Source organism: Haliotis cracherodii, unplaced genomic scaffold (genome assembly GCF_022045235.1).
Source record: "Haliotis cracherodii isolate W230 unplaced genomic scaffold, xgHalCrac1.p SCAF_21, whole genome shotgun sequence".
Taxonomy (NCBI): Eukaryota; Metazoa; Mollusca; class Gastropoda; order Lepetellida; family Haliotidae; genus Haliotis; species Haliotis cracherodii.
In genome coordinates this window covers 881,340-895,318 of record NW_027266277.1, presented here as the reverse complement: position 1 = coordinate 895,318, position 13,979 = coordinate 881,340, and the positions used below count along the sequence as shown (strand labels likewise).

At 41.3% G+C, this 13,979-nt stretch overlaps 1 protein-coding gene across 1 annotated transcript; it reads left to right on the top strand.

Moving 5' to 3' along the window:
• The first annotated feature begins 448 nt into the window (after positions 1-448).
• On the top strand, positions 449-13,061 carry LOC139470957 (arylsulfatase J-like). Its single transcript, XM_071253279.1, has 14 exons — positions 449-597; positions 4,259-4,370; positions 4,806-4,857; positions 5,493-5,596; positions 5,837-5,940; positions 6,848-6,939; positions 7,169-7,270; positions 7,982-8,045; positions 8,649-8,746; positions 9,500-9,636; positions 10,167-10,234; positions 10,599-10,728; positions 10,967-11,109; positions 12,490-13,061. Exons 1-14 carry the CDS (start codon positions 471-473, stop codon positions 12,660-12,662), a joined length of 1,506 nt encoding a protein of 501 aa, XP_071109380.1. The 5' UTR covers positions 449-470; the 3' UTR covers positions 12,663-13,061.
• Positions 13,062-13,979: the final 918 nt, after the last annotated feature.

Sequence of the window (13,979 nt, the reverse complement as noted above, 5' to 3'; positions counted from 1 at the left end):
TAGATCTACAGCGCATGACATTTCATTTTACACGGACTAATAATGAAAGTCACAGGTGGTGCAACTATCATTTGTTGGATATGATCAACAAAGCTTGCGTACATAGAGGTATATACGAACTGTACATTATCGTGTAGACTGTTGTGTTTGACACTGATAGTTATTGTCAATAGTGATATTCACTGCCTGAACAGTGCGTCTGTGTTAGTTTCATGGTCTCAACAGTGTCTGCGACAGTTTCGTCTTGTTGACAGTGTCTGTGATAGTTTCATCTTCTCAACAGTGTATCTGAGAGAGCTTCACCTTGTTAACAGTGTGTCTGTGATAGTTTCATCTTCTCAACGGTGTAACTGAGATAGCTTCAACTTGTTAACAGTGTGCCTGTGGCATCGTATCATCAGTGCGTATACATTCACCGCCTCAACAGTGCCAGGAAGACCCCGTGTGTGGGGAGGGGTTGTCTGGCGGACATGGCGTTGTGGCTGAGTGAGATCTACAGCTGTATGTGGGTGTTCAGCCAGGTGGCACTATCAGCTGCAGCTGGGAGAGAGAATAACGACAGACCCAACATTGTCCTCATTCTTGCTGATGATTTAGGTGAGTTTGTCTCTACCGACGTTAACGCCGTGTCTGAGGACAATGTGCTCACGTGACACCGCGTGATCAGGTAACATGGCCACATGACCCCGTGTGTTGGTAACACGCCCTCGTGACCCGTGTGTACGTAAAATGCAAACGTGACCGCGTGATTAGGTAACATGGCCACGTGACCCCGTGTGTTGGTAGCACGCTCACGTGACCTGTGTGCAGGTAACATGCCCACGTTACCTCGTGTTTAAGAAACATGCTCACGTGACTGCATGTGTATTGGTAAGTAGCCCACGAGACCCTTTGTGTTGGCATTATTCAAACAACAAACAAACACATTTGACGATATCATCAATACATTGTCTCCTGTAGATACAATTGAATATGTGGCAGGCTCAAGTCTTTATACATATGTCCGTAACTTTTAGTTAAATTTGTTTTGTTTGTTGTTTAACGTCGCACTCAGCAATATTCCAGCTATATGACGGCGGTCTGTAAAATAATCGAGTCTGGACCAGACACTCCAGTGATTGACATCATGAGCATCGATCCACGCAATTGGGATCGATGACATGTATCAACCAAGTCAGCGACAACCTGACCACCCGATCCCGTTAGTCGCCTTTTGACAAGAATAGCCGCCTTTTACGTCAAGTATGAGTTGCTGAAGACCTATTCTACCCCGTAATCTTCACGGGTCTTTAGTTAAGATTTATTAGTTAAGATTTATTAGTTAGTAGAAAGGTTATATGACCTTGTTGCGATTTTAACTAATTCGCTTATTACGATATTGACATTAAAGAATATATTATTAGTAAGAATATTAGTCATGCTTTGTACTTAAGTGTTTTACACCGTAAACATTCATTCCATAGGTCTGTAGGGGCGGTCGGGTAGCTTAGTGGTTAAAGCGTTCGCTCGTCACACCGAAGACCCGGGTTCGATTCCCGACATGGGTACAATGTGTGAAGCCCATTTCTGGTGTCCCCGGCCGTGACATTGCTGGAATATTGCTAAAAGCGGCGTAAAAACATACCCACTCACTCACCATAGGTCTGTTACATTAAGTTTGCTTTCTCTCAGTTTAACCTCTGCCTATTGTCACACTGCATGCTTTTGACTGACAGCACTCCTTGTTCCAGCGCGCCCGGACCCAGTCTATTGTCCCGTTTAAAGGCCAAGCTGACCAAAGATACAACCTCAACGTTTATATATTACATTTTACACATCAGTTGCTACTTTCACCTCACAAGGAAAACCAAAATTTATTCTACACCGTGGCCCATAAGGGACATGGGGTCTGTTTTTCAATATTTTGATATTTCACTCACTTTTATGGTAACATTTTGCAAATTAACACAATTTGTCATACAAATATGTGATAAATCATGTATAAAAACAACCGAAAACATGGAAAATGTACTTTCAAGTAGCTATAGAATCGCTGACAAGTGAAGCGAAATTGTCAAAAACTAAAATGAAAATGTCAAAAACAAAAACGAAAATGTCAAAAACTAAAATGAAAAAACAGAAAACTATTTCCACCATGGTTTTGGATTTGGACGAGAAGACATTTATTCACACTAAGGTTGTTTGATCTTTTATTTTATGACGTTGTATATATGGATGATTTCTAATTATTGCGATGAGAAATATTATATATTGTGGATGCTTTCTTGATTTGATTAGAAACATAATGCATCTTGAAAATATTTATAGTTCTTAATGAACTCACAGTTCAGTGAGTCATTATTATCTGTATAAGAAAATATTAAATTCAAAACCTAAATATATATAAGCTAAGTATTATATATTTAACCCCTCTGTACAGTAATGGAAAGTAAATGTATGTCTGTATGTATGTATGACTGATTGATAGATCTTGGTAAGTGTAGGTGTATGAGTGTTGTATGTCTGATATGTGTGGTTGTTGTACCATATATTTTTATTTACATTTTTTTCGCAAAGGATATCTCTGTATATATATCATTCTGTATATATATTTCCTTATTATGCATATTTGTCAGTGCCAATGTGTGCATTGTTCACAGTTATTACCAGTACAGATTTCACCTATCTGGTATGTAATGTAATGTCATATTAGATATTTTAGAAATATTTTATCTTCCATGATTTGTAATACTTCCTAAAGTTACATTGATACGTACTATGTTACAAAGTTACATAGATAGTACAGATACGCGAAGTACTAGATGATGTAAAGTAAGAGCTATTCATTTAATAAAAGTGATATGTATATTTAATAAATTCAAAGAGTACCTGTAACAGATTGTTAATATTAATTAAATTCTATGTTATATTTGCTTATGGTGTTATTTCATTGTTTCAGGCTGACGTACGTACATGCGTCAATACAATTCATAATAAACGTCATCATCCTCACCCCCGACAGCTGTTTGTGATTATTTGGGCTCGTATATCGCAATCGGCCAACACAAGAACGGTTACAGATATGGCAAAAATACATTATCTTTTGTAGGCTGACACACAACTGAATATATAACCACTATATTATCTTTTGTAGGCTGACACACAACTAAATATATTACCACGATATTATCTCCTGTAGGCTGACACACAACTGAATATATCACCACTATATTATCTCATGTAGGCCGACACACAACTGAATATATTACCACTATATTATCTCATGTAGGCCGACACACAACTGAATATATTACCACTATATTATCTCATGTAGGCTGACGCACAACTGAATATATTACCACTATATTATCTCATGTTGGCTGACACACAACCAAATATATTACGACTACAATATCTCCTGTAGGCTGACACACAACTGAATATATTACCCCTTTATTATCTCCTCTAGGCAAACACACAACTGAATATATTACCACTATTTTATTTCATGTAGGCTGACTCACAACTGAATATATCACCACTACTTTATCTCCTGTAGGCTGACACACAACTGGATGTATCACCACTATATTATCTCATGTAGGCTGACACACAACTAAATATATTACCACGATATTATATCCTGTAGGCTGACACACAACTGAATATATCACCACTATATTATCTCATGTAGGCCGATACACAACTGAATATATTACCACCATATTATCTCATGTTGGCTGACACACAACCAAATATATTACCACTAAAATATCTCCTGTAGGCTGACACACAACTGAATATATTACCCCTTTATTATCTCATGTAGGCAAACACACAACTAAATATATTACCACTATATTATCTCCTGAAGGCTGACGCACAACTGAATATATTACCACTATTTTATCTCCTGTAGGCTGACACACAACTGAATATATTACCACTATATTATCTCATGTAGGCTGACACACAACTAAATAGATTACCACGATATTATCTCCTGTAGGCTGACACACAACTGAATATATTACCACTTTATTATCTCATGTAGGCTGACACACAACTGAATATATTACCACTTTATTATCTCCTCTAGGCTAACATCCAACTCAATATATTACCACTATATTATCTCCTGTAGGTCGACACATAAATGAATATATTACCACTATATTATCTCCTGTAGGCTGACACACAATTGAATATATTACCACTTAATTATCTCCTGCAGGCTAACACACAACTCAATATATTACCACTATATTATCTCCTGTAGGCTGGAACGACGTTGGCTACCACAATCCCGACATGAAGACCCCCAACATCGACCGCTTGGCAGCGCAAGGTATCAAGTTGAACCAGTCCTACACACAGTCTATATGCACACCGTGAGTACAGTGACATAGTGATCTGGGTTTAACGCCACTTTTAACATTATTCAGGCCATACCATGGCGGTGGGAAACCAGAAGTCACCAAAATTCACAGTGGGTTTGTGGAATTGACCCATTGTCCTCGACGTGTCGAGCAACGTGAAAACTGTGTATTGTTTGTTCATTTTAATATGGAACCTTGTGTATGATTTTTAATGAATACATTATGCCTCTCATTTGCGGATGAGCAAACCCCGAGTTAAAAAAGGGCACAGTAGAATAAGTAAAAGCGACAAAACCCGTTTTATATTCTGAGAAATCTCTGTAAATAGAAGAGTCGATTGTACGATGCTGGCTTTGTCATGAGCATGTTTTGTGAATCACCCAGTTGTCTCATCATTTTGATTAACTGGTGATCTGACACTGATAACAAGACATACTCTGTTTCCAGCACAAGATCAGCTCTGATGACAGGCAGATACCCATTTAAGACGGGAATGCAAGTACGATACATTTTATAGTCAGTTTTATTCACATACACGATTATTATATCCAAAAAATATTATTTCGAAGAATAGGAAAATCTTAACGTATATGATATTGTAAACCAACATCTAGTCTCTGAAATAACCATATTTTTACAGAAAAGAACCAGTTGTTAAATTATCTTAAAAAATGTAATTAAAGGAAGCCAAGAGATTTGCATGAGCTAGTATTGGATATGTTTCTTTCAGGTTCTGTATCGCAGACTGAAGATGTTTATACCTCTGTAGTTTCACCATGGATATCTACATGTACCTGTGTTTCGTCACTGAAAAAAAGTGACAGCTCCATGTGTTTCGCCACTGTAAAATAGTGACAGCTCCATGTGTTTCGCCACTCCTTGTCTTTCGCACTGTAAATGATGACAGCTCCCTGTGTTTCACCACTGTAAAATAATGACAGCTCCCAGTGTTTCTCCACTGTACTGTAATGACAGCTCCTTGTGTTTCACCACTGTAAAATGATGACAGACCCTTGTATGTCACCACTGTAAAATAATGACAGATCCCCCACTGTAAAATAATGACAGCTCACCCACTGTAAAAAAAAGACAGCTCCGTATGTTTCACTACTGTAAAATTACGCTGTCTTGCAGCACGGCGTGCTGCTGGCGACTGACAACGCCTGTCTCCCCACACAACACCAGCTGCTGAGCGAGGATCTCCGACATCATGGCTACTCCACTCACCTGGTCGGCAAGTAAGACACGTGACTAACAAGTGCCCCTTACTGGTAATCTGATCAAAATCCATCCTAAGCCATTATTTATCAGTTCCACAAAGAACCTCTGAGCAGTAAAGAGCCTTCTGGTCTACAATCTAGGTTTCGTCAGTTTCGCAAATGTTCAAAATAATTTTCGTTTCGTCTTGCAATGTTTCGGCGCAACATGTCTGATTACTGCACGCTCGTCCTCTATCACGAAACTCGCTCTTTCCTCAGATGGCACCTGGGGTTCTGCAAGTGGGCGTGTACTCCCACCTACCGTGGGTTTGACACCTTCTTTGGGTACTACTCAGGAGCCCTCGACTACTACACCAAAACATGTGAGTTGCATCATGTGAGTTATTATACATGTATGTGACTTCGACAATGTGACTTATATGTGAGTTGTACCATGTGAGTTATTATACTTGTATGTGACTTCGACACAACAGATTTATCACTCGTAAGTGTAGTTAACTGCCTGATTGTGACGACACAACAGATTTATCATTCGTAAGTGTAGTTAACTGCCTGATTGTGACGACACAACAGATTTATCACTCATAAGTGAAGTTAACTGCCTGATTGTGACGACACAACAGATTTATCACTCATAAGTGTAGTTAACTGCCTGATTGTGACGACACAACAGATTTATCATTCGTAAGTGTAGTTAACTGCCTGATTGTGACGACACAACAGATTCATCATTCGTAAGTGTAGTTAACTGCCTGATTGTGACGACACAACAGATTTATCATTCGTAAGTGTAGTGAATGCCTGATTGTGACGACACAACAGATTTATCATTCGTAAGTGTAGTTAACTGCCTGAGTGTGACGACACAAAAGATTTATCATTTATTGGTACAGTGTACTGCCTGATTGTGACGACACAGCAGCTTTATCATTCGTGGTTGCAGTGTCCTGTCTGATTGTGACGACATAACAGATTTAACATTCGTAAGTGTAGTGAATGCCTGATTGTGACGACATAACAGATTTAACATTCGTAAGTGTAGTGAATGCCTGATTGTGACGACATAACAGATTTAACATTCGTAAGTGTAGTTACTGCCTGATTGTGACGACACAACAGATTTAACATTCGTAAGTGTAGTTACTGCCTGATTGTGACGACACAACAGATTGGCCCACTCAGAAGGAAATATTTTATTAAAGAATCATTTTGACGTGCCAATTTAAAAGGGGATTGTTTCTTAAATAATGCAAAACGTGTTTGCTGCAGATGCATCCGACTACACCAGGCACCCCTACCTGGATCTGCGTGACGACATCCACCCTGCCTGGACGTATTCCCACAACACCTCCTACTCCACAGTAGCTGCACTTTTTAGATACTTTATTCCGACAAGACCGATTATATCATATTTCACTGTTGTTTAAATTAATTTTAATATTTGAATAAATCGAAAATATTTGGTGATTAATCGAATGAATGTAATGTTTAATTTAATGTTTGATGGAAACTAGTTCAAATGCATTGAAATATTAAAAATGACTTGACTCAGATTTAAAAGGGTGACATATATTTGAACTTCTCTTTCAGCACATGTTCACAGATCGGGCTACTGATGTGATTAATCAACACAATACTTCAACACCTCTATTCCTGTATCTGTCTCTTCAAAACCCGCATTTCCCCCTGCAGGTAGGAGTGTGTCACACCTAGAAATATGTAGTTCAACTGTCAATGTAAAATGGCTAATGGTAATGGGACACGAAGCCCTAAATACGGAAAATACATTCAGATCGTTCCCTTCATGTGTTTTCTGTTCATGTATACGAAAGCCAAGAGATCATACGAACAGCGAATACACCTAGGAGGTGCACCATTGTATGTTCAGAAGTAATCTTGTAATCTTCACTGTCAGCTTGATATCAACACATGTGCTCTTTGTCCTGTGCATTTGCAACTTGATTCTGATTGCTGTGTGAGTGAGTGTGTGTTTGTGTGAGTGCGTGTATGTGCGTGTGTGTATGCATGGCTGTGTCTGTGTGTGTGCAAGTGTGTGTATGTGTATGTGAGTGAGTGTGTGTGTATGCGTGAGTGTGTGTGTGTGTTTGTGTGTCTGTGTGCAAGTGCGTGTGTGGTGTATGTATGTGTCTGTGCGTGTGTTTGTGTGTGTGTACATGTGTGTGTCTGTGTGTGTGCAAGTGTGTGTATGTGTTGGATGGTCTAGGCGTCTGAGGTTTAGATGGGTAGAGTTGCATCCCTAAGTTGCTTGTGGCTTCACCAAAGTGGTAACCATCGGGCTTTCTCCCTTCACCAAGCTGACACGCCGTCATATAACTGAAAAGCTGTTCAAAGCAGCGTTTTACCAACATCACTAACTCACTTGATTCTGTCTTTTCCGTCAAGGTGCCGAAGAAGTACACGAATTTGTACCCGGATGTAGTGAACGAGAGAAGACGGACCTATTGTGGTAGGACGCACACACACACACACACACACACACACACACACACACACACACACACACACACACACACACACACACACACACACACACACACACACACACACACACACACACACACACAGAGATCTACTCGAGTGAACGAGAGAAAACGGACATATTGTGGTAGGACGTATATACACAACACACACAACACACACACACACACACACACACACACAGATCTACTGGAGTGAACGAGAGAAGACGGACCTATTTTGGTAGGACGTGTATGCATACCACACACACAGATATACTGTTGTCAACATTAGAAGACGATCATATTGTGGTAGGACGTATATACACACCACACACATATATATATACTGTTGTGAACGAAAGAAGACGGACGTATTGTGGTAGGACTTATATACACACCACACACACAGATATTCTGTAGTGAACGAGAGAAGACGGATAAATTGTGGTAGGACGTATATACACACAACACACAGATATACTGTTGTGAACGTGAGAAGACGGACTTATTGTGGTAGGACATGTACATACACAACATAGGTACATACAGTAAGGCTATTTCCTCAACAGTGATACATTTCCCTTGTGTAGGAATGGTGTCGGCGCTGGATGAAGGCATTGGGAACGTCACGGCGGCATTGGAGGAGCGAGGCATGATGGACAACACTCTCATACTGTTCTTATCTGATGTAAGTTGAAGATGCTGGATTGAAGATGTAGCATTGTATAAAGAATCGATGGTTAGATGTTGGAGACCTTCATGGGTCGCATGATTTGAACATATTTGTGTATGCTAGTCTAATTATCTCCCAGCAAAATAAAAAAAAAAATATTTTTTTTTTCATCACTGTTTAAAAACATGATAAAAAAACTCAAATTATAACTGTATTTTTATTTCTCGATTTTCTAACCACTCCGACTTAAATTGACAGTTATCCTTAATGAAAACAAAACAGCGGCCCAAGTCTTCAAAACCTCGCGGTCTTTTTTGGTTTTGCAAATTCACGAACGGCGTTGCTTACAGCCAGGACAGATTACAACACAACGAGTGTGTGAGTGGGTTTAACGCTTTTAACAGTATTCCAGTTATATCTCGGCGTGTCAGCCCAATATGGGAGGAAAGCCCGAAATGATGCCGGTCTCAGACGTTTACCACTTGGGTGAAACCCACGAGCACGGGTATGGTACTAACAGCAATTAACAAACCGAACAACTTAAAAATTGAAATGCCTCAAAAATGCACAATCGGAATAGAATTAGTATGCAGAGAAAATAGTAACAGTTTTGGGGGAGGGTGGTTGTGAGGGTAAGTTGGAGATGGGTAACAAGATATATGTGTATGTGGACGAACGTCTGGAGGAATTGTCTGTTTTTTCCAGGAATTTAAAGATATAAAAATATCACTCGTTAATTACTTTTCATTTTTACGTTTGCTTTTACAGAATGGACCTGACGTGCGTTTCCATGGCAATAGTTTTCCTCTGAGGGGAGCGAAGCTCTCAATCTGGGAGGGTGGTCACCGATCGGTCGGTTTTCTGCACGGCGCGGGGCTGCAGAAGACGGGAGTCACATACGACGGGTCAGTTGATGGGGTGGAGTAGGATGGTTGTTGTGGAAGAAGACTATGACTGGTCTGTTGATGGGGTGGAGTGGGGTGGTTGTTGTGGAGGAAGACTATGACTGGTCTGTTGATGGGGTGGAGTGGGGTGGTTGTTGTGGAGGAAGCCTATGACAGGTCTGTTGATGGGGTGGAGTGGGGTGGTTGTTGTGGAAGTAGACTATGACGGGTCTGTTGATGGGGTGGAGTGGGGTGGTTGTTGTGGAGGAAGACTATGACGGGTCTGTTGATGGGGTGGAATGGGGTGGTTGTTGTGGAAGTAGACTATGACGGGTCTGTTGATGGGGTGGAATGGGGTGGTTGTTGTGGAGGAAGCCCATGACGGGTCTGTTGATGGGGTGGATTGGGTTGGTTGGAAGGAGTGCGGGGTCGTTTCTGAAGACGTCAGTATTGCAGCTTGGTGCACGTACTTTTAGATCTACTTACGATAGTCGTAGAGTAAGATCTTTTGAAGGAGGTTGATGTCGTTACTGGAGACGTCTCTGTTGCAGGTTGGTGCACGTCGTGGACTGGCGGCCGACTCTGATGGCGGCGGCGGGAGGAGGTCAAGGGGGGCCAGGTGAGGCAGACTGAGTGTATACACAGAGACTCAACACGATATTCAGATACACGATGTCTTGCACGACTGTATAATGTTCCATGGGAGATATTTGGTAGGGCATGACAATCTCACACACTTTACAAACGGCAGGTGACATACAATGTATCGCTTATTTGTTCTTCGTAAAGGAACGGAGACCCATCACAGTGTTTCTTTGATGTGCAAGGCTCGTACCAGCAATGTGATACGAAACTGCAAGAACACTTTCACTTGACATTCCCTTTTGAGAGTTTAGTATTGTTCCAAGAATGGGAAACAACGTTTGTATTTCTGATTGTTTGTTCTATTATGATTGGTCACCATGACAACAATATTATTACAGAAGCTGATATCGATGGGATGAACCTCTGGGAAAACATTCGGACTGGATCACTTTCCCCGAGAACAGAGTTTGTCTACAATCTCGACGATGTTCAGGACGGCTTCTTTAATGTTGGTAACGCGGCGTTAAGGTGAGGGGAGTTTATTTGAGAGTCACTGAGTCAATACAAATACAGAGTTGCGAACCATGAGCTCAGACAGAATGCTGGCGAACCATAAATACCTTGGTGATAATCTGTGGTCTGAACCAATGAACCAGCCCAAGCGACAATCCATCTAACTGTATATTTCTTCACCATTATCTATTTTCATTATGAAATACAATAACCCGCCTTTGTTTCTACCACGTACAAATCTCTGTTGTTTTAGAGATGGTGACTACAAACTCATCCTCGGTTATACGGGGTCTTATAACGATTGGTACAGGCCTCAAAATCACACAGAAGACGAACCACTGCATGTGGGGAGTTATATTGCGGGGGACCACCCAGAACAGCTGTATAATCTGAGAGGTAAGAAGGCTTCACACAGAGCAGCTGTATAACCTGACAGGTGAGAAGGTTTGACACAGCAGCTGTATAAACTGAGAGGCAAGAAGGCTTGACACAGAGCAGTTGTATAGCCTGAGATGCAAGAAGGCTTGACACAGAGCAGTTGTATTACCTGTGAGGTAAGAAGGCTTGACACAGAGCAACTGTATAGCCTGATAGGTAAGAAGGCTTGAAACAGAGCAGCTGTATAATCTGACAGGTGAGAAGGCTTGACACATGAATTGTATAACCTGAGAGATAAGAAGGCTTAACACAACAGCTGTATAACCTGACAGGTAAAATGGCTTGACACAGCAGCTACATAACCTGGGAGGCAAGAGGGCTTGACACAGAGCAGTTGTATTACCTGAGAGGTAAGAAGTCTTAATACAGGAGCTGTATAACCTGAGAGGTAAGAAGGCTTAACACAACAGCTGTATAACCTGACAGGTGAGAATGCTTGACACAAAAGCTGTTTAAACTGACAGGTGATAATGCTTGACACAACAGCTGTTTAACCTGACAGGTAAGAAGACTTGACACAGTGGCTTTACCTTAGAGGTAAGAAGGCCTGAGAGCTGTATAACCTGAGAGGGAGAGGTAAGAAGGCTTGGCACAGAGCAGTTGAATAACCTTAGAGGTAAGAAGGCTTGGCACAGAGCAGCTGTATAACCTGAGAGGGAGAGGTAAGAAGGCCTAACACAGAGCAGCTGTATAACCTGAGAGGTAAGAAGGCTTGGCACACAACAGCTGTGTAGCCTGACAGGTGAGAAGGCTTAAAACAGAGCAGCTGTATAGCCTGAGAAGTAAGAAGGCTTAACACAGAACAGCTGTAGAAGCTAGAGGGTAGGTAGGCTTAAGCACCCTTACACACCACTCTTGAAGGGGTAAACTGAGAGAGCTTAAGACCTATGGGTAACGAACGTACTTTACATGTAAATTGGGGTCATTAGACTCTGGACGTTTTGTCTATCGCAAACAATTCCAGATGTTTTTTTGTGACAGATACCTTTGTATTGCATATCCAGTTCAGTTTTTGTACAGTGTTTACGCTCGACATATATCCCTGCAGGTCCTATATGTGTGATGTGCCTAAATAGTGTTGATAGCGAATAAGAAATAAACTAAAGTGAAGACGTCTTAAAAGAAGATTTAGGACATGTATTTTCTTAAAAAAAGTCTAATATTTACACTTTTCACACAGATTTTAACATAAAGTCCTTGATCCCTGAACAGACTTTTACATTGTCACACCCTTCACCAGCGCCAGGAGCGCCTATCTGATTAGTACCCAGCTACTGTGTTCCACATTTCTTTCAAGTTTGAAACCTGACTCTCTCTTGAATCGTGCTGTTGTTTCAGAGGACCCCACAGAGCGGAAGAACATAGCCCTGCAGGAACCCGAGGTGGTCGCTAAGCTGAAACTCAAGATTAATCAGTACCGAAAAATGATGGTCCCTGCACAAACAAGACAATGTTCACCATCAGCTGAACCAGTTCTCCACGGCGGTGTGTGGTCCCCAGGGTGGTGCTAATATCCCCATGCCCCCTAGACTCTTCTTATGTCCTACCCCTCGATACATATAGTCCCTGATGTCCTTTGCTAGCCCCGATAGCTCTCGATGTCCCTTGCTAGCCCCGATTGCCCACGATAGCGCCTGATGGCCCTTGCTTGCCCCTGATGGTCCTTGCTCGTCTTGCCAGCCCCGATAGCCCCAGATGGTTCATGCTTGCCCCAGATGACCCTTGCTAGCCCCACAAGACCCTTGTTTGACCCAGATGTCCCTTGCTAGCCCCAGATGGCCGTTGCTACCCCCGTTAGCCCAAGATGGCCCTTGCTTGTTTTTGAAGACGTACGTTCTTGGCGTCATCTGATTTCCCAGATGTCTTCTCCTGACGGCCCCGAAGACCCTGCTCATTATGCACTCTGACAAGTGTGGGCCATCTGTTTACCGAGACGAAGTTGTATTTCTAGACTGGGAATGCGCAGCTAGCGTTCTATATGTCGCAGTCCAATGGACTTAAACCAGTCCAATGGACTTAAACAGGTACCCTGAATAAAACTGTCAGAACAAAATACATCGGCACTTTTTATCAATAAAATGGATACACAAACATCGAGCGTGAGTGAGTGAGTTACTGAGTGACCACTTGGTTACGTCATCTGATACTGAGTGTGACTCGGAGGAGGAGGAGCGGGGGCTAGCTGACAATATGTAGTCATGGCAACATCCAGAAAATGCATAGCGCTGACGATGTTGCTATGAGTGCAGTCCTTCAACGCGCGGGCCAAATTGATGTGTTTATAATATGTTATGAAATGTATCGTTCCATGATTCAAAACATATGTGGTGTAAACCTCTATTCCAAATGTACATACGGGAAAGTTCATAACCTTTTTCAGAGTACATGTACAGCAGCTATTAAATGACACTGTTTGGTACAATTGACGTAATAAGTTTTATTTCTGGTGTTAACTAAGGATGCGCATATAACCTTTATGTCACACCTTAAAATGAAACCATCACTTCTATATCGCCCCATTCCATGTATATGTAACCTTTATGTCTCCTCCTACATGTATACATCACTTCAATATCACCTCATTCCATGTATATAAAACCTTTATGTCACACCTTAAAATGTATACATCACTTCAATATCAGCTCATCCCACATATATATAACCTTTATGTATCCTCCTGAAATGTATACACCACTTCATTATCACCTCATTCCATGCATATATAACCTGTATGTCTCCTCCTGAAATGCATTAATCACTTCAATATCTCCTCATTCGATGGACATATAACCTTTATATCTCCTCATAAAATGTATACATCACTTCAA